Source organism: Dermacentor variabilis, chromosome 5, assembly GCF_050947875.1.
Source record: "Dermacentor variabilis isolate Ectoservices chromosome 5, ASM5094787v1, whole genome shotgun sequence".
Lineage (NCBI taxonomy): Eukaryota > Metazoa > Arthropoda > Arachnida > Ixodida > Ixodidae > Dermacentor > Dermacentor variabilis.
The window spans coordinates 182917223-182943751 of record NC_134572.1 but is presented as its reverse complement, the minus strand read 5'-3'; the positions used below and the strand labels follow the sequence as shown (position 1 = coordinate 182943751).

Sequence of the window (26529 nt, the reverse complement as noted above, 5' to 3'; positions counted from 1 at the left end):
CAATTTTGCACTATGGCATCACTGTGGCTGCGCCTCACTCACAACCTTCGCTGCCGGTGCTGTCTGGTATACATCTCTATAGGGTTGCGTTAGCGCGACACTACCAATGACGACACATTCTGCACACTTTATCTGCATTTTACCATTTTATTTTATTTCAATCGCGCTTCGCACTAGAAGGGGGGCCCTGTAGCGGCGCAACTATCGCCTCCAAAGCAGGCAAAGAAGAAGATGGGCCCACGTGCAGGTAGCGCGAGAACAGAACACGCTAGCGCGCAGGACTTGAGCGGCCACAGTGTTGGTTGCTCCCAAGATCCCGCTGCACCATGGCTGGCCGGCCTGTATAAACCGTGGCTACGACGGCTACTTCTTCGCGCCAACTCCCACGCATGTTTCCACGGATTCTCATTTTGGCAACCCGAATTAGTTAATTAAATAGGCGGAACGTAAGAAATACTTTAAGAAGCATCACATGATGGCCAACCATACGCCACTAGTTTCATTCCGCTACGGGTACCCACTTTTTCTATGTCTTAGACACAAGTTACGTAAAACACCCTGTATATACAAAAAAGAATCGGTGATAACGGGCATCCTTGTCTGACTGTGCGCTACACTGGTATGCGCTCACCCACTGATTTGTTTATTATCCGCCTCGCTGCACATCTGGCGTAAGCCTTCCACACACTTTCGCTGATCACCATTGCCTACATTCACATAATCAACTATAGATAGAAGGAAATCGAGCGGAACGCAGTCCACTGCCTTCTCAAGGTCAACTTGCAGCATGGCGATACTGTTGCATAGCGTCACAGCATTCGAGGATTGGTCGTGCTATAGTGTATATTTCTCATAATTGTCCTTTCTTTTATTCCGCACGTTTGATGCGCACCGACTAAATCATTCAATAGTGTCTGCAATCTGTCAGCCAATACATTCATTAATATGTTATAGTCTATGTCAGACTAATCGGTCTATACCAGGTACCATTGCGTAGTTTGATTGGGTTTTCAGTTTTTGTATTGAGACGGTGTGTGCTAAAGAAAGGACGGCGCAAGATGTTTTTTCTCATTAGCCTCGGGTGATACTTCAGTCAAAACAAATGTGATCTGTGCTACAGTTGCTTTGAACATTGTATACCATGATAAGTGTCTTGAACAAGAGGTCCCAATGCAGTCTTCGACTATGGGACCTCCTTATGTATACTAAACGCATGTAATATTTTGGTAATTTTAACAATAAAATATTCTGAAATTCGTATAGGATCCCGCAGTCCAGTGGGCGCGTCGACTTACAGCCACCGAGTATAAGCGACGCCAGCCTGTGTTGGCTGGTTACACGAGACTTTTTGGAAAGCCGCTACGGGGCGCCGACGAGCGAAGTACCGCTCGCACGCGCTGCGCGAGTTTTGCTCATTTTATGCAATCCCTGCCTGAGTTACCTGGACTCTGTTGGCACCACGATATCACGGAACACCAGGCTGCACGCAGATAACCAATCTTCCCCAGTAAGCAGCCTTTACAAATCATTTACAGGCGAGGACATGCCCTCAAGACGTGTGTGAGAAACGCAGGTGGGGGCGAGGCGCTGACACCTGAGACACGGGAAGCGTCGATGACGCGAGCACGCCAGATGGTAGTAACTCTGGCGGCTCCTCCGAGAGGAGCAGTGCCCACGCAAAAAGCGCTGAAAACAGCGATGGAGAAGTCTACGCACCTAAAGACAGACCATAGAGCACAACCTAATACCTCGGACTTAGACCGCAACCACTTGGAGTGCCAAGATACAGAAGCCGGGGATTACATCGTCCTCCAAGACAACGAAGGCAAAGGCGGGACTTGCGGACCTAAGGTAAACGACGATAATGTTGGCTGGCAAGCGGTCCTTTCCGTTCGTCAGAAGAGAGCACTTGAAAAGGCGGGAAAGAAAGCCATGAAAAATCGTGGGAGTCTATGGGTCCTCGGGTGCCCATTCTAAATCGCTTTCGCAACACACGTCACAAAGAAAATCGAAGAAGCGGAAGCTGCCACCACTCCCCAAAGGATATATTACAGTGGTCGTAAGGCCCCTCCCAGGGAATACCTATAAAGGAATTAACGGCACCACGAATTGCAAAAGTAGTTGCGAACGCTTGTCAAGGAAAGTAAGCGGTAGCCGGATCCTCTTCCCACTGAAGCCAGGATCCAACATATTCATCATCTCCACTCTCCACCAAGAGGTGGCGAATATCACCATAAAGGTCACAGATCTCACTCTTAATGGAAAACTGCACGCTCTCAATACCTATGCAGCAGTGGGGGACGACACAAAACAAGGAGTTTTACATGAGCTCACTACCAACATAAGCCCGGATACTTTTATAGCAAGTCTACGCATAAGAACGCTAGGAGTGGACATCCTAAAAGCCAGAATGCCAGAAGAAACTAAGTCAGCGATGATCACCTTTTTTCTGTCCCATAATAAATAGACTTGTGTACTATATGGGCCTGGAGATTCCCTGTATCCCATATAAAAATGAGATACAATCTCGCTATGCCAGCTAGCAGACGGGACAAAGAACAGACGTTTGCCCGAATCCCCACCTCGCAGTGTGCCATGTATTTGTTATATAAACATGTTGCATTGTTATTCATGTTTTTTAGCTGATTTTACCCCTTATGTAATACCCCTTCGTGGGGTCTTTAAGGAAATAAAAATCAAATGAAATATACGGCATAAAGGAGCCTCAACCGGACCACCCTTGCAACCCCGTATTTTCCACGAGTGGGGAGCTAGACTTGATGGGCAAAAAAGATTGCAACGAGCGCTTAAAGCAGCCAGCACAGCAGCGGAATCCCAAACAACCGTACCGAAAGACAGAGAAGAAGGCATCTCGGACAGCTTTTTTAATCGCCGCCAAAGCCAACATGGTACGCATTGCAGCACACTGACGACGAATAATAGCCACCACTTAGGAACCAGGTGGACATACCAGAAAGAAAAGGCAGAAACGGAGACTGCGCTCCAGGTGAATGGACAAAGGGAGAAACTATTCACAACAAGGAACTCCAAAGTCGCAGCCAAACTGCCGCCCCTATTTCCGAAGCCCTACCCCAAACAGGGTGTTGCGGCCTGCGGCGAGCTCGACCCAGCAACAGGTGGGTTGGGCGGCGGGGGTGTATCGAGGAGCGGCCCCAATAATACCGAGCCTTGAGAATCAGAGGGTGCTTTTGGAAAACCAATAATTAAAATATCCTTTGGGCGAACTCAAGTTTGAACTGGCAGAACTTAGTGCGAAATTACAAAACTCCAAGGGCGCGACAATAAAGCCAATGAAACCGAGAGACCATCCAATCAGCCTTGGAATGTATTGAGAAAACGACGAGCCAGCTAGTGCGACAGATGCACGGCCTACAAAAGTTTCAACAACATTTATGTGTGGAGGGATAGAAGTGCCGAGCAGTGCAGATGTGGCAACAGTGGCTTCCGCTTTCTTAAAAGTTCTCGGTTGCGAAATTACCTGCAGTCCTCCCAAAAACTATACTAATCGACATGTTAGGCACCATGGATTACTCCAATACCAAGATTTTCACGGTGGGAGGACGAAAGCTGATGAACATGCGATACTGAATCGATTATCTCGGTACCTGGAAGAGCGCGAAGTTTATTCACAGACGATAATCGGTTTGAGACCTGGTCTATCTACGCAAGGTGCCATGCTCCTACTCAAGCACCAACTAATCAGCCGCAAGACTAGGGACACGAGAGCGATACTGGGACTAGGCATGGAGAAATGCTTCGATAATATCGTCCATACGTTTATACTGAAAACCAGTTCGGAGCTCGGCTTGGGTAGTCACTTTCATGAATATTTCGAAGCCTTTCTCAGTGGAAGGATGACCACGCACAAGGCTGGGGACCTAACATCACATACAATGAAGCTAGGCACCCGAGGTATACCACAAGGAGTAGTCATCTCGCTCAATCTTTTCAGTATCTCCATGATAGGTCTCTCTAGAAGACTTGAATACCTCGAAGGCATAGAATACATCATTCACGCAGATTATGTCATGATATGGTGTACTGGAGGCAGCGACGGAGAAATAGAACAAAGATTACAAGATGCCGTAAACTTCATTGAAGAGTACTTTATCCCAACGGGACTTCGATGTTCACCCAAGAAATCGGAACTCCTACTATACCTACTATATATTCTGTAGGGTGGCTGCGGGCCTCGTCAAGCTGCCTCTACTGGAGCAGCTTTTACTTGCAGCCTCCTCCATCAAGCCGACGGTTTTAAAGTTATTCTATTCTATTCTATTCTACCGACCTAAGAAACGACGCCGCAAACCAGGAGATAGCTTCCTCGTGGGGAGAACGACATAACGCTCTATACCAGAAGCGGAAGTGTCATCCGAAGAATGGACTCCATCCGGGTTCTAGGCTTCGTGATAGACGACAATGGGTCCACTAATCAAACAATTCTACATAAGTGTACAACGCAACGAGGCTAGTGAAAAGAGTAACTAACTAACCGCTGACATGGGCTTGGAGAAGACAACGTCGTCAGACTAGCTCACGGCCCTGTGCTATGTCAATTCGCCTACGTAGCAAGCATGCACGAGTGGCAGAGATCTGAAAGAGACAAATTTTCATTGCGTCTCTGTACCACTCCTGCACGGGCCGTGAAGGGCCTGCAGTATATTCAAATAAAAAATAAATAAAAGTCAATGCATTGTTGAGGAAGGTAATCTCTTCGCCTACCTATGTACACAGAACCTGAAAGACTCATGCAACTAGCGCTGCATATTATACTAGAGCAAATAACCGAGGTACACGAAAGAGCCCAGTTCGTTAGTCTCTCCATCACGCGATCAGGAAGACATCCTCAAACAGATTTGTGTACCAATCACAGCAATACATTGTAAACATACAGAAATTCCGAAAGATCTGTGTAAGAATATCACAGTTATTACCTGTTCCAAGGAATGTTGACCCCATTCATAATGTGGGCAGAAAATAAGCCACAGCCAAAGCCTTACTAGAGAAAGCTAAAAATCAGGATGAAGAATGCTCGTTCATCGACGCGACTTTCATGTCAAATAGACGAGCCTTCAGTGCGGTCCTTTTGAACGGCAAAGGTGAAGTCGTCAACTCTGCTTGCACGTACATCACGCAACCAGAAATTGCAGAACAGGTAGCCATCCTATTATTATTTTTCGACCGAAATTATTATCTTTATACCACGATCCACACCGATTCTAGGGCAGCCATCTGAGCATTTGCCAAAGGAGTAACCTCTAGACAGGCCACGCAATTTTCGTCAGAAGGTCATTAAACCCCACATGATCATCTGGTTTCCTGCTCGTATAGGATAAATCACCCGTGCTCCCGCGAACTTCAATAAATCTGCCCACAATGCTGCACTGGCACTTGACAAACCTTGCAGTCACAAGGCAAGAAGAGGCTGAGGTTCCAGATTGCAGGGACCACCTCCTCACGTACAACGAGCTAACCAAGCACTTAAACCGCGGACGCGACGTCTCCCCCCTCCACACAGTAAACTAAATACAGCTCATGCCATTACGCTAAGGCTCTTGCAAACCAGAACCTATCCGAACCCGCTATTAATCAACAAGATCCATTCGGAGTTCTCTGATCCTACATTATACGATAAATGTAACGACACCATAGATCTTAGTCATGTGCTCTGGCGTTGCTCCGTGTTACACAGCAACAAAGACAAGACTGAGAAGCGGGGCCACGCAGCTCCACACAGTCTCACATTAGAAGAACAGCAATGGACGGTCCGAAAAACCCGCGAAGTGGCCGGCAGGCTGGGCCTTTCGGCCTCAACGTGGTAGCTGTCTGTTTCGGGCTAGGAAACTAGCGCGACCTAATGGACCTCAATAAGGTTTTTCCATCCATCCATCCATCCATCCATCCATCCATCCATCCATCCATCCATCCATCCATCCATCCATTTCTTCAGTGTCACAAGCCTTATCTTCACAGCCACAAGCCTTATCTGAACGAGCAAATTAACAAGCAACAAACATCGCGTAAAGGGCTGGCAACAACGCAGGCGCGCCCTTGGCACGTAAATTTAAAAACGGAGTAGTCTGACTCTACAGATGCCGAAAGTGTTACCAGCCATGGCCAGTAATACCATTCGCACCACTGACTCCATTGGGATAAGGCAATGGAACTGCCGTTCATGCACAAGTGAGTGGCAGCGCTTCAATCATATATAGACGCCATAATTTTGTAACCACAAGTAATTTGTTTTCAGAAGATTGGTAAGGGAGTAATAAAATAAAGACATTACAATACCATTCAAAATCTAACATACTCTACGATAGCCACATTAGTGCCACATCGCGAGCAGTGTTTATCACTACTCTCAATGCCTAACAGACCATCAATTGATCGAACTCCACGCCAGTAAACGAGGACAGTCCAGACCGTTTATCATCAATACTTCAAGCCCACCGAAGGAGCGTCAAGGAAATTTTCTCGGGATGCTAGAGTTGTACCTTGGGCACGTTGAACATAAATTTAGATTATTGTTTGTAGGCGAATTTACTGCCCCTCATAATGGTTGTGGTTTCCAGAAAAAACACCAAGAAAGGCACAGATTTATTGGAGGCACTAGAGAGATATGACGCACAAGTGGAGACTATGCCCTAAGCCGCAACTAGAATTGGTAATAGCGTTTGCATAGACACGTATCCACATCTTACCTTTACTTACAATGTGTCGGGCCCTTGGCCCTCTCTGCAGCGCGCACGGGGGAAGCCTTTGAAACGCGCGCCACAACGGCACTCGTCGCATGGAGCATGCGCATCTATCGCGGTATCGTAAGAACTCGCGCGGGGACTGCCGGGAAGGCGGCTGCCAGATAAGAAGGCAGCGGAGACTGCACAAGGGGCTTTCTTTTCGGGGCGTGGGCCTGGGGAGGCACTGGTGGGGCGTGGCCCGTCTAGGTTTTTTTCCAAGCGTGCTGCAGAGCAGGGAAAAAAGCCTATTGTGTCCGCGGAAAGAGTTCTCTTGTAGTTCGCTTTTGGAACTGTGTCTGCGCGCCTGGTTCGGTGCTTGTTTGCTTTCTGCACTTTATGCATTCTGTTATCGACCGAAAGATTGTGTTGGTTGATGGTTTGTAACGGCCGTTCTTTCGTCGCTCTCTTTGGCTTGTATATTTTGTTGCCTCGCTGTTTTGCTGCTTGCTTCTTTGGTTTTGCTGCTTTTTGCTGCTTTGCTTCTTTGCTGCGTGCTTCTTTGCCTTGTTCTTTTCTGCTATTGGCCGCGAGGCTGCGGTAATTGTGGAGTGTTACATTCTATCGTAAATTAAAGCGGTTTTTGTTCCTTGCGCCTTTGGCCCTTTGTCGTGCTGGTCGCGGCTCGCGGACCCCCTGAGCGAAGGCGAGGGGCCTTCATCTGGCGCCCAACGTGGTTTTTCTTCTCGTTTTTTGTTCTGGAGTACGCTTCCGCACCGCAGGGACCACGAGCACGGGAACGAGGGAACCGCCCCTATCTCCAGGCAGCTGGCACTCTCCCCTAGGCCTACTTGTTTCGCTCCGACATCGGGTCCCGCAGCTCATGCATCTGTACCTAACCTCTCTGACCGGCGTAAGCTCACTGAACGTTTTTATTCTACCTCTCGCTTTACTTGCGCCCCGCTATTCCGCGCCATCCTGCCTCCGCAGAACCGCTTGACCATTCCGTCGGACCGCTTTGCCCGTCCAATTTCAACAGCAAAGACACACCGCTGGCATTTTAATGCACCAATGTTCGGGCAATGTCAAGAAGAGCGCGGTTGAAAATCGCTCGAAAATCCACTAGTACGATGCCTGATAAGGACCAGGATGCCCCCGCACAAGATATGTGCAACATTATTGTCCAGCTGACAGCGCTGCTCGAGCATCAGACAAACATAACTCCAGCAGCCAGTTTCCATTTGCCGCTCGCTGTGCCTACATATGAAGGGCACACAGATACGAAATTGGTGGCGGACTTCCTCCAGGAAATGGAAGATTACCGCAATGCGCAAGCAATTACGGATGACGTTCTTCTTTAGCGCGTTTTGCCCGTCGCCCTGACTGGGTCCGCCGCCCGCTGGCGTCGTCGCCAGTCATTCCAAAGTTGGGCGCACTTTGAGCAGCTCCTGCGAGCAGAATTCCTCCCCCCCGACTACGTTGTCCGCATGAAAGACGAGCTTCGCGCCCGTAGTCAGGCGGAGGAGGAAAGCCTCCAAGAATACATACGGTCCTTTCAGGAGCTTTACGAGCGCGCAGACCCTTCAGCACCCGAAACAGAAAGAGTCACCCGGGCAATCCGGCAATCTCACCCACGCTTCCAGGCTTATCTAAGGGGCCGCACCTTCTCTTCGCTTGACGATCTCGCTAAAGCGGTGTCCGATATTCAGGCGGCGATGTTGGCAGAGCTAACTTACCAGCCTCCGCCTCAAGCCTCCCTCGAACCGTCTTGCGCGTGGCGCGGTTCTCCGTTTGCAAGCCCGGGGGATATGGTACCGCCTCCAAGGGCGCTGGATCTATTTATTCACCGCACCTTCGCCACCCAGGTACCTTTCCGGCCTCCGGTACGGGAACCTGCAACAACGTTGCGAGGAACTCGGGGCCGCAGCAGGCCTGTAGCGGCTGCCGCCCAATCAGGCGCAGAAGATACACGCAGGAACATTCGAGTCTGCTTCCAGTGTGGGGGACGAGGCCACTACAAGAGCCAGTGCCCGAGCGCCGATCAGACAGCTAACCGTGCTTCAGTCATTATACGAGTGCAGCAGTTAACGCGGCTCTGCCCTACATCCGTTATCTGTTAATGGCGACGTTTTTACATATGCTGTCCTTGGATATCCTCGCCTTACGCAGAATACCACGCTACCACTCCAACGGGCGTGACCAGCCTGGCTGCCACGGCGGCCCATCGAAACATCACCTAGGTCGTCGGCCTCTCACCGAGGCGACCGATGTGCGCTAGCGTCAGTTGGGCGAAAAGTGCATTGTCTCCGAAAGAGCGCACCCCTTAAGCGCACGCCAATTGGAGCCGTCACGTGGAGCTCCGAACGACGCTAGACACCATTCCAGTCCATCGCGTGCCAACTGCCCCGAACATTTTGCTTCGCAAAAGCCGTGATGTACTCGACTAGGACGATGCATGGTGCGGTTGGACATAGTGTCCTTATATAGCGTCGTTACATAGTGCTGTTGGACACCCAGGCGGGTGTCCGGTCTTGTACGGGGGGGAGTGTCGCGGCTCGCGGACCCCCTGAGCGAAGGCGAGGGGCCTTCAAATGTTATTGAAGGATCCTGTAAAAATCCAGGTGAAAATATGGGGAGTGATCACTTTATAATCAGATTTTCTACCTCCACTCCCAAACCGACAAAAAATTTGTAACTGCGATAATGACGGACTGGATAGCCTAGATGAATTATTCAGTGGCGCAGCAGCCGTTAGAAACGCTAGAAGAATGGTCAAAGGATACAACGCAAGCGTACAAAGCAATTCGAGCAGTGGACTCCCCCACCCCCCACCTCTGACCTATGTGAGGGAAGGCCGGCATAGCATCACGAGAACGTGAAAGAGACTGAAACTGAACAGAAAACTAAGATAGGATAGAGGAATGGTCAGAAAAAAGAAATTAATATGCCCAAGAGCTTCAGGTCTTTCTCGCAGCAGATTCTCTTCGCGAGGCAAGCTGACTTTGGAGAGTGGCGTGCAAGCTTGAAAGTTGTGTTTAGGGTCTATGAGTGTGAGTGTCCGCCAGCGACACATGTAATTACGGCGCAGGTCTTCGCCGTCTTCTTCAAGGTGCCACTGAAAAGCACAGGAGCGCGTCTGCTTCACGGAACTGTCACAGAACTGTTGTAGGCTTTGTTCTGACACGCATCGGCAGGACACACTTCCGGTGGCTCGGAACAATGCAAATTCAACGCTCGCGATTGTTTGCTCCGGCGAGCTGATTGAAGGCGCACAGAAAAATTATAAACTGTCATGGCTGCATTTCCGGCGTTAAAAACATGACGCCAGGGCTCCTCCTATTTTGTTCCTTTCCAACATGTGTCACGCAATGTGAACGCCTTTGAAAGCGATCGCTTTAACCGCTCCGTTACGCAGAAATTTCGCTGTCGTCTTCGTTGTGCGTGCGTTGGCAATGCGCTGGACGTAAGAAAAAACTCCCGATAGAAGTACAGAATTAATAAAATTCATTAGCACGTCAAACAATGTTTGCATTGGCTCCAAGTTTATCATACATGTTCCTCCAACCAAATGAAAGTAGTTCAGCTGAAAAGAAAATTGACGTTTAGGTTGAAACTGAACCACGACTTTCGGAATTCGAAAGGATCACGAATACTAGTTAGTTCAAGTGTGTTAGAGTGGGTCGTAATGAATGTTTTGTGGTCTTTGACTCAGTAATGTTTCTTAGAGGAATGTACTCTTGCGTGCGTGGCAATTAACACTACGGTAATTAAGAACGGGCTAACTAGACCAAGGTGAATGCGAGTGTTGGGTCGATTCATTGCACTTCCACAAATGGATGCGTGATTATGTGTAATGTACCGATAAGCACGTTGTGTTCTGGCTTGGTAAAGTGTCTTGGACAAACGTAGTAACGCGTACATAGTAATTGTGAGTATGCTACAAGGAATGAGGTAATTAGATTGAAGTAAAGACGTCTGGTGCTTCATTGGACCTAAACTACTGGATGCATGTCTATGTGTGATGTATCGATGAGAAGACTGTGGTTCTAGTATCAGGTATCGTTAATGAGTGCAACTGGTAATTGGGAAGGTAATTACAGGTGTTATGTTAGTGCGTGGATGCTTCAATGAATTTGAATTGATGTGATTGTGAAGATATAAGAGCGTGTAACCTGATTGAGTATACGAATGTAGCTGTAATGGATGATGATGATGATGATGATGATGATGATAACGGATAATAATATCCATTATTGATGGATTTTCAACTGGTGATTAATGATAGGTGGTTGATACCGATTTCATCATTCGTGATTGATAATGTGTGCATAAATGCGCGTTGCCATGTGTGATGTAATTGATAGGAGGATTTGTGCATTAATTATCGCGTTGTATTCCTAAAGGCAAAGTTTTAGCGACTCATGTTTTCGGTAGATTTCCTATGGTACAAAAGGCTTTCCAGCGCCCCTGTGTCAGGGCTATAAGTCGATGATATATGTGTGACACGTCATGTGGCTATCTACACGGTGTTTATCAGGGGATGTACTTAAGGACGATGACTTTCGGCGATACCATTCCTTTCGCGTGACGTACTGCTCAAGCAGCCAATCAGCAACAGAACACTTTTTAAGCACTTCCCGCGTGGAAGCCCGCGTGCTGAAGCGTTTGACACGTTTTATTGCAATATGAATTATATGAATGCTACATGAGATATTTCGCCGTCATCAGTAACTACTGATAAGAATACAGAGTTGTTTAGTCTTCATACGTTTTCTGAAGATCGTTGCTCACATTAAATTAACGCTTTCCCTTTGCGTCACAATTTGAACAATAAGTGGCGAATTATGTCTAGACGTGTTCGTGTTCCACTCAACCGCAGAAGTGGCTTAGCGGCTATGGTGTTACGATGCTAAGCCACCTCTAGCAGATAGCTCAGAATAACCACCTGTAGCAATCTAGCAGATAGCTCAGAATAACACACATCAGTTCTTGATAGAATTATATACTTTCACTGGTATTCTGAAATAAAGCCACCCTCACCGAAGACTGTCATGTCTTTGTGCCGCGCGTCTTGGCCCGCGAGCGACGCGACGACGCACGTGTACTTGCCGGTGAGCTCCCAGGTGGGTCTCAGAATGCGGATGGCACGGTACTGCGAGTAGGCGTCGCGTGAGTTCACTGAAAACGTGTCGTCCAGGCGTCCCTGAAGCACTCCGAATGCCTCGCGGACCCTCATCTCTGGTATCCACTGATACACTGGCTCGGGCCCGTCGTTGAAGAACCACTTGACCACCAGCTTGAGGTCATTTTCGTTGTACACGTACTCGCAGTCCAGCACCGCGGGTGTCTCGGTTCCGTTACGCACCCAGCGAGGTACGCTCAGCCGTCGGATGATCACCGCAAGACAGGATCCTGTGTCAAAGAAAGCACCAGAAAAGTAGGTCGTGTCAGATTTCATTGCCAGTAGTCGGCTTTCTTTCTTTTTCCTCTCTCAACAGAATTCGATCCCAGCACGATGGGTTCCGATTCATAGAAAAGTTTATATTGCTTATAAGGAATGTATGTATGTATGTATGTATGTATGTATGTATGTATGTATGTATGTATGTATGTATGTATGTATGTATGTATGTATGTATGTATGTATGTATGTATGTATGTATGTATGTATGTATGTATGTATGTATGTATGTATGTATGTATGTATGTATGTATGTATGTATGTATGTATGTATGTATGTATGTATGTATGTATGTATGTATGTATGTATGTATGTATGTATGTATGTATGTATGTATGTATGTATGTATGTATGTATGTATGTATGTATGTATGTATGTATGTATGTATGTATGTATGTATGTATGTATGTATGTATGTATGTATGTATGTATGTATGTATGTATGTATGTATGTATGTATGTATGTATGTATGTATGTATGTATGTATGTATGTATGTATGTATGTATGTATGTATGTATGTATGTATGTATGTATGTATGTATGTATGTATGTATGTATGTATGTAATGGGGTCCCTGTTTCAAACAGTGTTGTGGCGGAAGCCACGAAGCTCGTTATTTTCACCTCTCTCTTGGGCTTATTATTGGTCTTTAGAACACATCATCATCATCATCAGCCTGGTTACGCCCACTGCAGGGCAAATGCCTCTCCCATACTTCTCCAACAACCCCGGTCATGTACTAATTGTGGCCATGCCGTCCCTGCAAACTTCTTAATCTCATCCGCCCACCTAACTTTCTGCCGCCCCCTGCTACGCTTCCCTTCCCTTGGGATCCAGTCCGTAACCCTTAATGACCACCGGTTATCTTCCCTCCTCATTACATGTCCTGCCCAAACCCATTTCTTTTTCTTGATTTCAACTAAGATATCATTGACTCGCGTTTCTTCCCTCACCCAATCTGCTGTTTTCTTATCCCTAAACGTTACACCTATCATTCTTCTTTCCACAGCTCGTTGCGTCATCCTCAATTTGAGTAGAGCCCTTTTCGTAAGCCTCCAGGTTTCTGCACCGTAGGTGAGTACTGGTAAGACACAGCTATTATGCACTTTTCTCTTGAGGGATAATGGCAACCTGATGTTCATGATCTGAGAATGCCTGCCAAACGCACCCCAGCCCATTCTTATTCTTCTGATTATTTCCGTCTCATGATCCGGATCCGCCGTCACTACCTGCCCTAAGTAGATGCATTCCCTTACGACTTCCAGTGCCTCGCTGCCAATTGTATATTGCTGTTCTCTTCCGAGACTGTTACACATTACTTTAGTTTTCTGCAGATTAATTTTTAGGCCCACTGTTCTGCTTTGCCTCTCCAGGTCAGTGAGCATGCATTGCAATTGGTCCCCTGAGTTACTAAGCAAGGCGATATCATCAGCGAATCGCAATTTACTAAGGTATTCTCCATTAACTTTTATCCCCGATTCTTCCCAATCCATGGTACTTCCCAATCAAGAACACATGGTACTTGTTAAATCATCGAACATGTCAAATTCAGTTTTTATTCGAAGAATTCTTTTGCTCATCCCATGCGACTTGCGGTAGGTAAGTGGGTTCCACTCCCGCATCGGGCCTCTTCATTGAAATCGTTTTGGGCCTCTTCAATGAAAAAACAAATCATTCAGCTACCCGAACATCAGTCTCCCATCATAAAACCCCGATGCTCGAACCGTTATACAACACACGCCAACGGCAACTAACTCTATGATGCAACAGAACGTGCGTCACTTCGCATAGCACGAGTGAAAGCACTTGCGAGTGTGCCAGTTTGCATTCGGTCACAGTCTTTCCACTTTCTTTTACGTGCCTGACGCCGCATAAAAACAACTTGTTCAGAAAGCGAGAGCATGCCAGCTTCTCCATATTTTTACACGTGATAGCTAGTGCTTTGAAACACTACCTAAAGCTGCACCTCAATCTTGATGGGCCCACATCTTATCATCGTCGCAGTTAGCGCTACATAGGTACTGTGCAGCACTCAGTGCACTGTGCAACACTGTGCAGCATTCAGTGTTGGAGCAGGTCGCAATGTAAACGGTTTTCACGTTTCTTTGCTAGAGTGAGAGATAGCAAAACAAGCGCTGTTACCGTCTTACAACCACAGTCGCAGTCGTCTTTGTATCAATTCTGTCATCACACACGCGCTCTGCACAGACAGAGAATTGCTCGCTCTACAGAAAGGCTTTCGCCTAGCTGGTAAAGCCTATGAAAACCGAAAACATTGTTGGCTAGCCAGCTTACTGCAATATGCTTTGAATAGCATAGATTTCCACAGCACATGGCATCAGCAAAATATTTCTTATGCAAAACATCAATCGCCATCTATTGACGCTACAGTAAACGACAGTCCGCGTGCTTACCTTTAGCACAGCAAAACGAAACTACTCTCTCGACGGCAAAACTGTTTCACGCACCTTTATTTACCCTATTTCTGCCACTGCTGTGATCTGCTGTGGGTGAAGCAACCAAAACAAGGCAACGCTCGGAACATGTTAAGCATGTTCTTATGACGCACTGGCACAAGGAATGGTTGAGCAAAGTTGGAAGGCGTTTCAACCTCTACGAGGTCGATGAAAGATGAAGTCCACCTGAGCGAGTTGGGGATGGGACAAGGTAGAACAACAGTGCCAGTGGACTTTTATCGCGACATTACTCGGTTGAAGGGGGTTGGAGGTAGGCGGAGTGTCGGATTAAATTATTTTTCATTGCACTATCTTGAGGATCGGCTCAGACTTGGTAGTATGATGACGTATTATTTATTTTAAATATTTTCCTGTGTTTAACGCGTCAAACCGACGATGTCATTATGAGGAAAACCATTATGATGCAAAGGCGTCCGTGGCGTAACGGTCACTGTACCAGGCTTCTGTGCTTAGACGACTTCTGTTCGAATCCAGCCGTTGGAAAATCTTATTGACTGACATATTTTTAAGAAATTACAAATTAAGAAATTTAAGAAATCAAGAATATTACACGAAGTAAGAATCGTAGCTTTAGTGACAGCATCAATTGCAGTAAACATAAGCTGGCTATGTAAAGCACCGCAAGCTAAGTAAGGGAAAGCGGACCAATCGCAGACGCGGGCACCACCCTCTTCATCCTGTTATGGATCTTCAATGCACTGGCTCAGCCCCATCGAATCCCTGTCCACTTGAGCGTGCTCCTCGCCTCTGGTCAACCAATTAGATAATACAAGCCGCTCAGTGTAAGCAATTTCATTCGTTTTTAAAGCAAACAAAAATGAACTCCGATAAATGAGGAGAGCATTTGATCGCTTTCTTCAGACAACCCTGCGCATCACCGCGCGATGCTTGAGTCGGCGGTTGCGCAAACTTGACGTCAGGAAATTGGAATAGTTTTACGCTATAGGGCTCCAGGGGACTCTCGCTATACATTGCGAGCTTTGCGACAGACTTCAGACAACATCCAGGCCCTTGCTTTATTTTTACTGCTCTAGCTGTTATGAGCTAGGTATAGGGATGTTCGTGTAACACCACATCTCCTCGTCAAATCACGCTTGAAGCTTCGGAATTTAATACGAAGCTTGGGATAAATTTACCTGTTTGCAGGCGCAGGCAATGGTAATAGTGCACCATAGCATTCAAGTGAAGACCGATCTTGAACGTTGTTCACGGAAACACTCGTTTCGTTGTATGAATAGGTTTTTAGGTCACTAAAGGGGTACCTTGCAATGGAGAGGCTTAGCGAAGTCTGAGTCGGAGCTCTTGTCTGCACTTTTACGCACCATGTCTAATGACTGTATGTAACCGCGTGCTCATCCAAACTGAATAATAGCTAGCAGAGTAAGTAAGTAAGATGGCTTGTAATATATGGGTGGATTAGGAAAAGATTGTGTTACAGAGAGCTAGGCACTAAAAATGAATGCAACTACACAAAAGTCGAGAAAATTTAGTTCATTGACGTACGTATCAAACAAGTTCTTTGTTTCTTTCTTTCTTTCTTTATTGATTTATTTAAGACAATGAACAGATTGTCTTAGGGGCATAATAGGTCAGGAATCTGCAGAAAAATTGCGAAGAATGAATAGTGATAATTAGCGGAAAAAAAATTACTGCTCAACATAAAGATCACAAGCAAAACTATCAAAACGCAAGATGTGCGCGCACAATATTTTGTAAACCTGTTGCGTCGTGTCTTGTTGAATGTGATGAGACAAGATTTTTTTTTTTTGCAAGCTACGCTGTTCCAGCGACTGGACATAACGTCTGAACCACGGACTTAAAGACGAATACGTTCTGCTGCCGAGCAAAAGACGACAAATTCTAGTCTCTGTAGTACACGTCATGTCTAAAACATGGCGGCTGTGAAGTATTTCAGCATTTCAAACAGCTTCCGGTGCACACAGTCAGCAAGAATGAGAACTATTTCTGGCGTACAGAGAGCAGTCACTGGGGCATGGAGTTGCGCAACGCCTATTTTGTTGGGGGCGGTAGGCAAAATGTCCTGCGTTGACTTCAGGCGCACGTCAATGAATAAAAGCTGTTCAGAATTATTCTAGGAAACGTCCTACAGTGGATCTCCTAGCCTGCAAATTTTGCTAAAAAATTACACCGTGCTTTTGGTCATAAAACATTGCCTGATGAGCATTCTAATACATGTTTAGGCAACAAACTTTCTGCGATGAGTGAGTAAGAAAACCATGCATAACTGTGGATACATTGCACACTCGAAGCGAGTGCAATTCTAGCTTTTGAAAAGCCGGCGTCTTCAGCTAGCCCAGCAGGCCACACTCGATAGACCACTTCACCATGACTATATCCAGAAACAATGCGATATTAGGAAATTTCCAGAGCAAGCTATTTTAACTAGACCATCTTAGAGAATGCACTTAGGAGAACGGATAACAAGGCCTCGTTGTATTACATGACACATCGCCGCTCAACATTAGCGGAGAGTTTCAGATTGTCTGGCAAACTGTCTGCGTTTGCAGGATTTCAGGTTACGGGAGAGGTGTGCGGCAGCGCTAATGCTGCGAGAGCGATCCCCTGAAGCAAAGATTAACAGAGAGCACGCAAACCTAATGCTGCAGAGTATATAATCTATTTAATTGTTTCTGTAAAGTGTTAGAAACGTGATCGTGAACGGTCAGTGCTTTTACATTTTCTTTTTCGGACAAGAACACTGACGCAAGAGGAAAATTTTTAATATGCATTGTAGTACAAAAAATCGCTACAAGATGTTGCTATCGGCTTTCCCATTTCCGTCCACGGCTTCGGTAGCCCTCTAATCCAGACAGTAAGATGCCATGGACGACCGAAAGCTCACGACCGATCCTACATACGACTGGGCAAATTGTGTTCACGGTGCTACTAAGTTCATGGTTCATATGAGATAGGCACGTGATGCAACCCTGTAAGATTACGCTATAAACGACTTTTCCGGCGGCTCGAAAAATTGCGGCTATTTGCAGGCGTAACCACTGTTGTCTAAACCGTGCCCCAGGAGCGCAATCACGCTCATTCCAGGCTACCAGAACCACGAAAAAGTGTATACATTTTGTTCATCACAAACGTGCTACGAGAATATTGATTTAGTCAGCTTCTTCCGCTTTGCTAAGACCATAATATATACAAAGTAAAAAAAAAGAAACAAACACGACACATAATTGAGAGCGCAGTCTCCGCCAGCCGTCACGTGCCCGCGTTGTATGAGGGAGGGCTGTTTCCATTACTTGCACACTAGTGCCGACAAATGGGGCGGAAGAGCAATATTCTAGGATACGTACAGCGGTACGTATCCTAGAATACTATCGGTACGCACGTATTTGTTTTCGTGGTTTTTCAACTTGCTTACAAGTATTTTTTTTCGTATCGGCGAAAAAAAATATATATACTAGCCCTGTTATGGCGGACGACAAACAGCGTCCAACTGCATCTCCATACAGCATGCGTAGTAAACGAGACACGAATACCCGCGCACTGCCAGCGCGGAGAGGCGATCGATCAACCAGATGAAAAGCGGCGAAATATGCAAACCCGCACGCGACCGGATAAAAGAGTGCGCGCAATATGGTTGCAAAAAAAGTGACAAATATTCTTTCGCCCGAGCTTCTTCTTGGTGGGCGGCACGTATAACTGTGTGTGGAGGCCGGGAGGGAAGGTTGCTGATTCGGACCCGAGTCCGGCTTTGCTTGTGCAATCTTCAGAGAGGAGGAAGGAGTTGGAGTGGGGGTGCGCCAGACGAATGCAGCGTAGCGGCCAGCATGCTTTCTTTCTTATTGAGCTGAACTGCCGTCCTGTGCCCTGCGTTTCTTGGCATTTTCATGAAGCCGAAAAGAAAGTGAGCGTATAGGAACTATGTCGGTCTAACCATTATAGTGCAGGTAATATGACGTGTCATTTTGTGAGTTTCCTTTTTGTGTTCTCTTTTGCGATGCGCTAGTGCTGTGGTTTGACGTGTCCATCCCTGCCGCCGCTGCCCAACATTTCAGTCCGACGACGGTGTTTCTTCTTTTAACCACGTCATTCACACGTATAACCGTCGTTAAACTCTACCATTGCCAAAAACAACTTCCGGTAGCTAGCGCTACATATCGTAAGCGTTCAACATAATAAAATCATCAACAAACAGCGTTTCAAAAAATCATGCTTCAATTGGGGGGGGGGGGGGGGGGCAGAACGGCGGCACAGTACCGCGAAATTGCGCACTAGTGTAATCAAACGTGGAAGCGATGTCTATAGCAGCAGTATCTCTTCATATTTATTTCTTGTAATTTTCAAACATTGATACTGCTATCCTTCTTCCCTCGTCCACTCTTTTCTTTTTGGTACAGCACACATTTTGTATTTGCTCATATGCCGACAACTCCACTACGTTATATTATTTGTAAGGACTGCCATTCGGCGGCGGCATTCTCATGCAAATGTTGTGCTCAATCTTTTCAACAGCAACCAGCCATTCTTGCTAAATTCCACAGCGTAATCTGCGAATTTGGTTTCTGTCGCCGTAATCAGAAAACTTATCACATGTATAGCTGAAAATAACAAATTGGTTACACGTTGGAATTTTAAGTGGAAAAGTCACGATATGATTATGAGGCACGCCGTAGTTGACTCCAGATTGATTTTGGCAACCTGGGTTTCTGTGCCGGGCCCCTAAATATAAATTACATGTCATAGCTGTTGGGATACCGCGGCTGGTATAGCTGCAATGCGAGGTTTCTGGAAGATTCTGGCGTATTCGCGCTGGCCGCTTTCGTGTGTTGCGCGCAGCCGAACGAAGGCGAAAGAAGCAATGCTGCTACACGTAACAGGAACTTTGTGAATAGGTACTTGATCATCAGTGCAAGTTTGAGTTAGTTGTTTAGGAGTTATTACACTAGCAGCGCGAACATAACATTTGGACAAAGAAAAACATTTCGCGAAGGCAATGCGCCGCGTTCTCGTCGCTTGTTTCTACTGTCGAAGCTTTACTTTCGCACTGCTAGTTTAAGGCTGTGCCGAATTCATAAAGCTCGTCGCTCGCAAGTGCTCTTTGCAATGGCTCGCCGCCCTCACTAGTAATGTTTCCTGTTTCAGGATTGCCCTTTCTTTTCTTTTACGGACAATTCTAGCGTAAGAACGTTTTCCAAATAAAGGCCCTGCTGAGCTGCAAGGACACATGGCGCCTTCATGGACGTTTCACTATGCGCATTGTGACTAGTGCTGCAGAATTATTGGACAGCGCGAGCAGGCAGTCATCTGCGCGACCTTTCCTGCAATTATTCAATGCGCCAGGCACAAAAGATGTTCACGGTCCGCAATTCGTTGCTCGAAACTGCGCTCAGAAACTATCTACGGAATACATTCTTTTTTCTTAGGGAACGTCGAAGAATGTAGTGCTTACAGTTGAACCCTGTAGAACTAAGATATTTAGGGGCGGTGGCATTGCCAGTGCTGCAACACACAAGAGCCCTTCCTACGTTGTGTTGGAGCTTTCATGGAGGGCTAGGGATGTCACAGTCAGAAATGTACAGGAGCCCGAATACAGAGTCCGTATATACACGAGTACGTGTATACGAGCAACTAAACAAGCGATAAAATGAAAGCACCAGCTCAGCGTAAGAAATTGTGCGTCTGTGTGCGGGGAGGGGGATGTGCTACAGGGGAAAAGGGAAGCGGACGCGCTCTTGACATGTGGATCGAGAGGAGGGGGCTCGGGCGCGAAAGGGAAATAGTGGCGGCGGGTCGATATATTTTCCGCTGCCTCATTTCCGAACACTGCGGGCGGCCGACCCTTAGGGGCTCCCCAGAGGAGGTCGGGAGCCAAAAGAACACTGTGTCGGCGCCACTCTAAGTGTACAAATAAAAATATGTGCGCCAGAAAGGGCGACCCTTTCATTCGATTGGCCTTCTCTCGCCTCTGCGCGCTGTCGCACAGCAAAGCGCCCGACAGCAACGACAGAAATAGGCGGTGGCGGTTGCCTTGTAGCTGAATACGATGAAGCCGATGTAGTGCGGGCATGGAAAAATAAAAAAAAGAAAGGGGGGGGGGGGGGGGTCTCGTTCTTGACCCTACAGCAGCTTCCGTAAAATTAAGGACACTCAGCGAAGATGGATGAGGACCTGGATTAATGAACTGTCGTTAATTAATTATAGGCGCCAACGTTCTGGCAAAACCAGAGCCGTTGAAAGCGAAGAATGATGTGGGATCAACAGCGTGGTGGCGCCTTCAACCATCTCTGAGTGTTAGAAGAAGGCGATTTCACTAAAAGAAAAAAAAGGGTGTTTTTATTCTGATAACTTTTCTGGGAAATTTTTCTATTACCGTTAAAAATCACAATATAAGCGATACAGCCACAAGTGTGGCGAACACGCAGCCATTATTCGTAGCTTTGCTGCGAACTTTTCAGAATTTGGAAGACTTATTTCACTCAAGTTGCAGAATTGATGGTGCATCCACCAAATATTTAGCGAATAAATTGAATACATGCTATCAGGGACACAAATGAACTGCTACTCACTCTCACATAACAGCACTCATGTGTCCTCTTAGGCTGGAGAACCGAGTCAAAAAGATAGCGTGAAAGATAGGGCGCGCCTTTCATGCACTATTATTCTCACTAATCCTAGAACCAACTAGCCCAAGAGAATGTAGTAGTCGCTCGTCTTTAATAAAAAATCTACGCCTCGCTTTTTCCTGCGCCTCAAGGCTTTCGAAGACGTTACACTGAATTAGTCACTGCATATTGTTAGAAAATATTATCTGTTATGTGGTTGGCCGAGGCATAACGCTAGATCTCCTGAAAGGTTATCTATCTAATCTGCATCGGAAAGTACGTGAAAAAAAACAAGAACTGCAGTCATCAAGAAACCTTGAGCACTGTGTACTTCCGCCAGCTCTTATTCTATATTAGAGAGATTGTCCAAGGGGAACAGCACACACACAAACAAAGCATAATAATTAGCGCTGTCCTGTCTGCTTTTCTCTGTTCCCTTTCTTTTGTGTCTGTCTTGGTGCGCTTCAAGATCTGTCTATAATAAACATCAACTGACGAGCCCGACAAGCCTTCCCGTTGTGACATTTCTTTATACGTTAACGTACGAGCTCATTGTACCTGAGGGTAGTGTGTAACGCATAATTGCGCGGATGGCACAAGCCTGTTCTTGACGGGAACTGAAGAAATAATCATTGTTGAATAACGTGAATGTGTCTCTAAACGGTCCGAATTACACCTGCTCTGCAGGGTGCTTTGTTTTTTAGCCTCACAAAACTTTTAAACATTGCCTGATGCAGATAGCGCTGTTGCAGCCCTTAACCTAAATAACTCGATGAGGCGGCCATTGAGTCTACGAAAAGAAAGTACGTTATTGAGTAATTAAGATTATTTCCCTAATTCATTATTTAATATATACAGGAGATTTATTGGGGTTCCGGTCCCTACGAACCCCAATAAATCTCCTTAATATATATATATATATATATATATATATATATATATATATATATATGCACCGAGCAGTTCCCGAGCACGAGCCTCTGCCGCGCGCTTCATGCTGCCGATGCTGCTGACTCTGTCCGCACGTTGGTTATCTTCTTACAATGGCCCCGCGGAAATAAAGGAGCCATCCTGGCGACTTAGTTTTCTGGAAGGACGGTAGAATGGTGATACGGCTTGAGACGGTGAACGTGAACGACTTCGAGGTTACGACGTCGCGTGTCGGACGGCGGCGTTAGTGGCTCAACCAGGTAATTAACGGGTGATGTTCTCTAGAGAACGCGGTATGGCCCGTCGTACTTCGGAAGGAGTTTTGAACCGAGCCCAGGCGTGCGGTGTGGCACTAACAACCAGACGAGAGCGCCCGGGAGAAAAGTGGGAGTACAGTTCTGGGCATCGTGAACGGCTTTTTGACGGTTGTGGTCGTCCGAGGTGAATCGGCGGGCCAGCTGGAGGTATTCCTCGGCGTGTCTGGCGGCTTCCGCGATCGGCAGGCATTCGGATGGGTCCGGCCGGTAGGGCAGAATGGTGCCAATTGTGTGCGAAGGATAACGGCCGTAAAGAAGGTAAAAGGGTGAGCATCCGGTACTGGCCTGAGTCGCGGTGTTGTAGGCGTAGGTGACAAACGGAAGAACTAGGTCCCCACTAGAGTGATCAGGTGAGACATACATGGCGACCATGTCACCAAGAGTTCGATTAAAGCGTTCCGTGGCACCGTTAGTCTGTGGGTGATAAGCCGTGCATTTACGATGAACAACAGCGCATTCAGCAAGCACTTGTTCGATGACTTCAGACAAGAAGGCGCGGCTTCTGTCGCTTAAAAGTTCCCGTGGACCTCAATGACGAAGGAGAAAACGGCGAAGTATGAAACTGGCGACCTCCTGCGCTGTAGCATTTGGTAGAACAGCAGTCTCCGCATAACGGGTTAAGTGGTCTACCACAACGATTATCCACCTGTTGCCGGTAGAAGTCAACGGAAGTGGCCCGTAGAGGTCTATGCCCACGCGATCAAAGGGTCGGGATGGGCATTGTAAAGGCTGGAGTTCACCGGCTGAGTTGTGCGGTGGCGCTTTGCGGCGTTGGCACTCATGACAAGAGCGGACGAACTTTCGAACCAAATTGTACATTCCCCGCTAGTAATGGCGGTGTCGAAGTCTTTCGTAGGTCTTGAAGACTCCCGCGTGGCCACACTGAGGGTCGACGTGGAACGAGAAGCAGAGCTCTGATCGCAAGATTCTCGGAATGGCGAGTAACCAGGTGCGTCCCTCCGGGGCATAGTTGTGTCGATATATTAGCTGGTCTCGAATCGCAAAATGAGGAACTTGGCGGCGAAGTGCACGTGACGCCGGAGCTTTCGACGTATCCGAGAGAAGGTCGAGCAGAGATGCAGTCCAGGGATCATTACGCTGTGCAGCAGCGATAGTGTCAACGTCCAGAGAGGATAATGTGCACTCGCAGTAGGAGTCGTGACTGGCCTTCGGGGGAAGCGGCGATCGGCATAGCGCGTCAGCGTCGGAGTGCTTTCATCTGGAACGGTAAACCACGCGGATGTCATATTCTTGGATTCGCAATGCCCAGCGGGCAAGGCGGCCCGATGGATCTTTGAGCATCGACAGCCAACATAGTGCGTGGTGGTCGGTCACTACGTCAAACGATCGGCCGAATAAATATGGGCGAAACTTGCCAAGCGCCCACACAATGGCCAAACACTCCTTTTCTGTAACGCTGTAATTGGTCTCCGCCTCGGTTCCCGAGCACGAGGCTCTGCCGCGCGCTTGACGCTGCCGATGCTGCTGACTCTGTCCGCACGTTGGTTATCTTCCTTACAAATAATTATTTTACAGCGCATAACCTACAAATTTTAGCTAATGAGTTCGCTAGGTGTATCCACTTGGAACGAAATCTCAGGACTGCACCAGTTTCGAGATTATTTTTCAAGATGACTTATAAAGTGCATTGGTGTTCCAATTGTTTTTGTACTTAGATTCCTAAAACAGCGTTTTCTTTAGGAAAATCTCATTGCAACGCCATTGCATTTCGTCGGAGACTGAAATATCTCGAAATCGGTGCAGTGCTAAGAATTTGTTCCAAGTGGATACGCCTTGCAAGCTTGTCGGCTATAATTCGTAGATTCAAATATGTTCCGTAAAATAATGAATTATTTAATTAGTTAGGGCAATTACCGTAATTACCCAATTATGTATTTTCATTTCTTGTACAAGTAATGGCGCATGACCGGGTAATTTAGATAAAAAATTAGAATTGTGATATCTGCCATAGGCTGCTTTTTTGAAATATGGTGCAGCTAAAGAAAAACAGCGTACATAACAACAGCTGTGTCTTCCCGCACGAAGCAACCTGCTTGTAATCTGTTCACTTCTTTACTAGCAAACAGCATTAAAGCTACTGTGTCACCTAAAATAATGCAATGGGTGATATTTTTTATAAAAACACGCTTTCCAACATCCATAGAGAAAATATAAAGTAGAGATTATTGAAACCTCTGGGCTCGTGTTCAGATGATGCTAACAAATGTTACTAGGTAAGCTAATGTTACTTCTCTATAATACGAGTATTCTGTTTGACACTCATTTACGGTACTCCTACGCAGTACGGTGTAACCGCTCAATGAGATCTACTGAAAAGTAATAGTTTTGCAAAAAATTATACGCTTCATTATTACTTCTGAGTTGAAACATATGATTCATTTCAAGTTTTCAATGTAGCAAAAATCCATAATCATTTTTGCCTAAGCTAGCACTTGAAAACAAGCCTCCAATATTGCCAGAAACTTGATACAAATCGCCAACTTTCATAAAAAAAACACACTACGTCTGGAAGTATATTGTGCTGAGAGAATTCATTTAGTGTTCGTCTAAGAAGAAACTGCGACTTAGAGACATTGCATTATGCTGTACCTGCTACGGTAAGCAAATTCGGTTTGGCTGAAAAGGAGCTAAAACCATTGTCTAACAAAACTTTGGGGCGGATATGTTTCTATAATATAAGGCGTCTTTTCTCTAGTAATGCTTCAGCACAATTGTCTTTAATATTCTCTTGATGTCATTTGTGTTTTATTATTTCAGTATGTCATTGATATGCAATGTGACCATGCTGTCGAAAAATTTTATGTGAAATATTGCCACTGGCCAAATATTGCCAAATATTGTCCTTTAAAAAAATAACGCAGTTTCGCGCGAAATACGTAGCATCGATTTCCGTAACAAATTAGTAGACAGCTATAAGAAGTAAGGATAGTAGTTTTATCGGCCATATAAACATGTGACATTTACTTACTAGCCAAACTAGCAAGTATCGTGTCACGCGCGCACCGAATTGACCTTCGTCTTGCCTCTCTTTTCAACGCGAACTAAGCTGCGAAAACACAGCGAACATGAAGCTATCAGCACTCGGCGTGCTCAGTTCATTTCGCAGACCGCTTTCTAGATCGCACCCCCGCAACCGCGCCATGCGCAGCAGCCGCCGAAGTAGATAGCCCCCTCCCCCACCCCCCTTGCCTTGCACGCGACGAAAGACGGGGCGCTTCCTACCCGCTTTCCTCGCTTACGCGCGCGGGATTGAGCAACGCCTGACAGACAGCAGGCCTGTGCGCATTGGTTTCGTAGGGAATAGCCAGAATACTACGGACGGCCTTTTTTGTATTTTATGTAGTGTGCTGATATTAGCCAGAGTCGTTCGTAGTACCCCAAACCTGATGGCAATAGTTAATTGTATATGACTTGTATATGTGAAGCTTGATGAAACTTTCAGGGAGAGAAAATCTGAACCTGCACAAAATTCCACCCACACGGGATGTTTAAACAGCGACTAAATTCACTAGTGTATTCCACGGCATATGTTGCTCGAATAGGAGCCCAAGTCATTTAACTATAGGGACAATTTGAATAATCGAATTATTGAGTTGTAACGTTAAGCCTGTAGGGACATTACGATTTTTGGTTTGAACAGCTGCCTTTCTTTTCTTTAGTACTTAAAGCAAGTGCATTTGCGGTAGACCAAGAGAACAGTTCTATTAGTGCTTGATTTGCGATACCGCTTGCCTCAGTGGAACTCGAACTCGGTGTAACCAGAATAGTTATGACGTCCGCGTACATAATAAATTGTACAATATTAATAATACCAACTAAGTCATTAATATAAACACAAAAATGTAGAGGCCACAGAATACCTCGCTGCGGCACTCTCGCATGAACTGGCCTTAAATTTGACATGTATCTGTCTATTATTCCTTTTTGCATAAACTGTTGAATATATGATCGTGTTAGTTCAAGAAAGACATCACAAAAACAATGTTATAGCTTGTCGAGTAGTGTAGCATGGTTTATACAATCGAATGCCTTCGAATAATCAACACAGA

At 46.3% G+C, this 26529-nt stretch overlaps 1 protein-coding gene and 1 pseudogene across 1 annotated transcript in view; one reads left to right on the top strand and one right to left on the bottom strand.

The window, feature by feature from the left end:
* The window catches only part of LOC142582057 (uncharacterized), a 101538-nt gene that overhangs the window by 67897 nt on the left and 7112 nt on the right, over nt 1-26529 (bottom strand). The window contains exon 2 of the mRNA XM_075691478.1: nt 11736-12107. Coding sequence (XP_075547593.1) covers nt 11736-12107 — 372 coding nt within the window. The remainder of the gene's footprint in view (nt 1-11735; nt 12108-26529) is intronic.
* Nucleotides 7826-8815, top strand: LOC142582103 (uncharacterized; annotated as a pseudogene).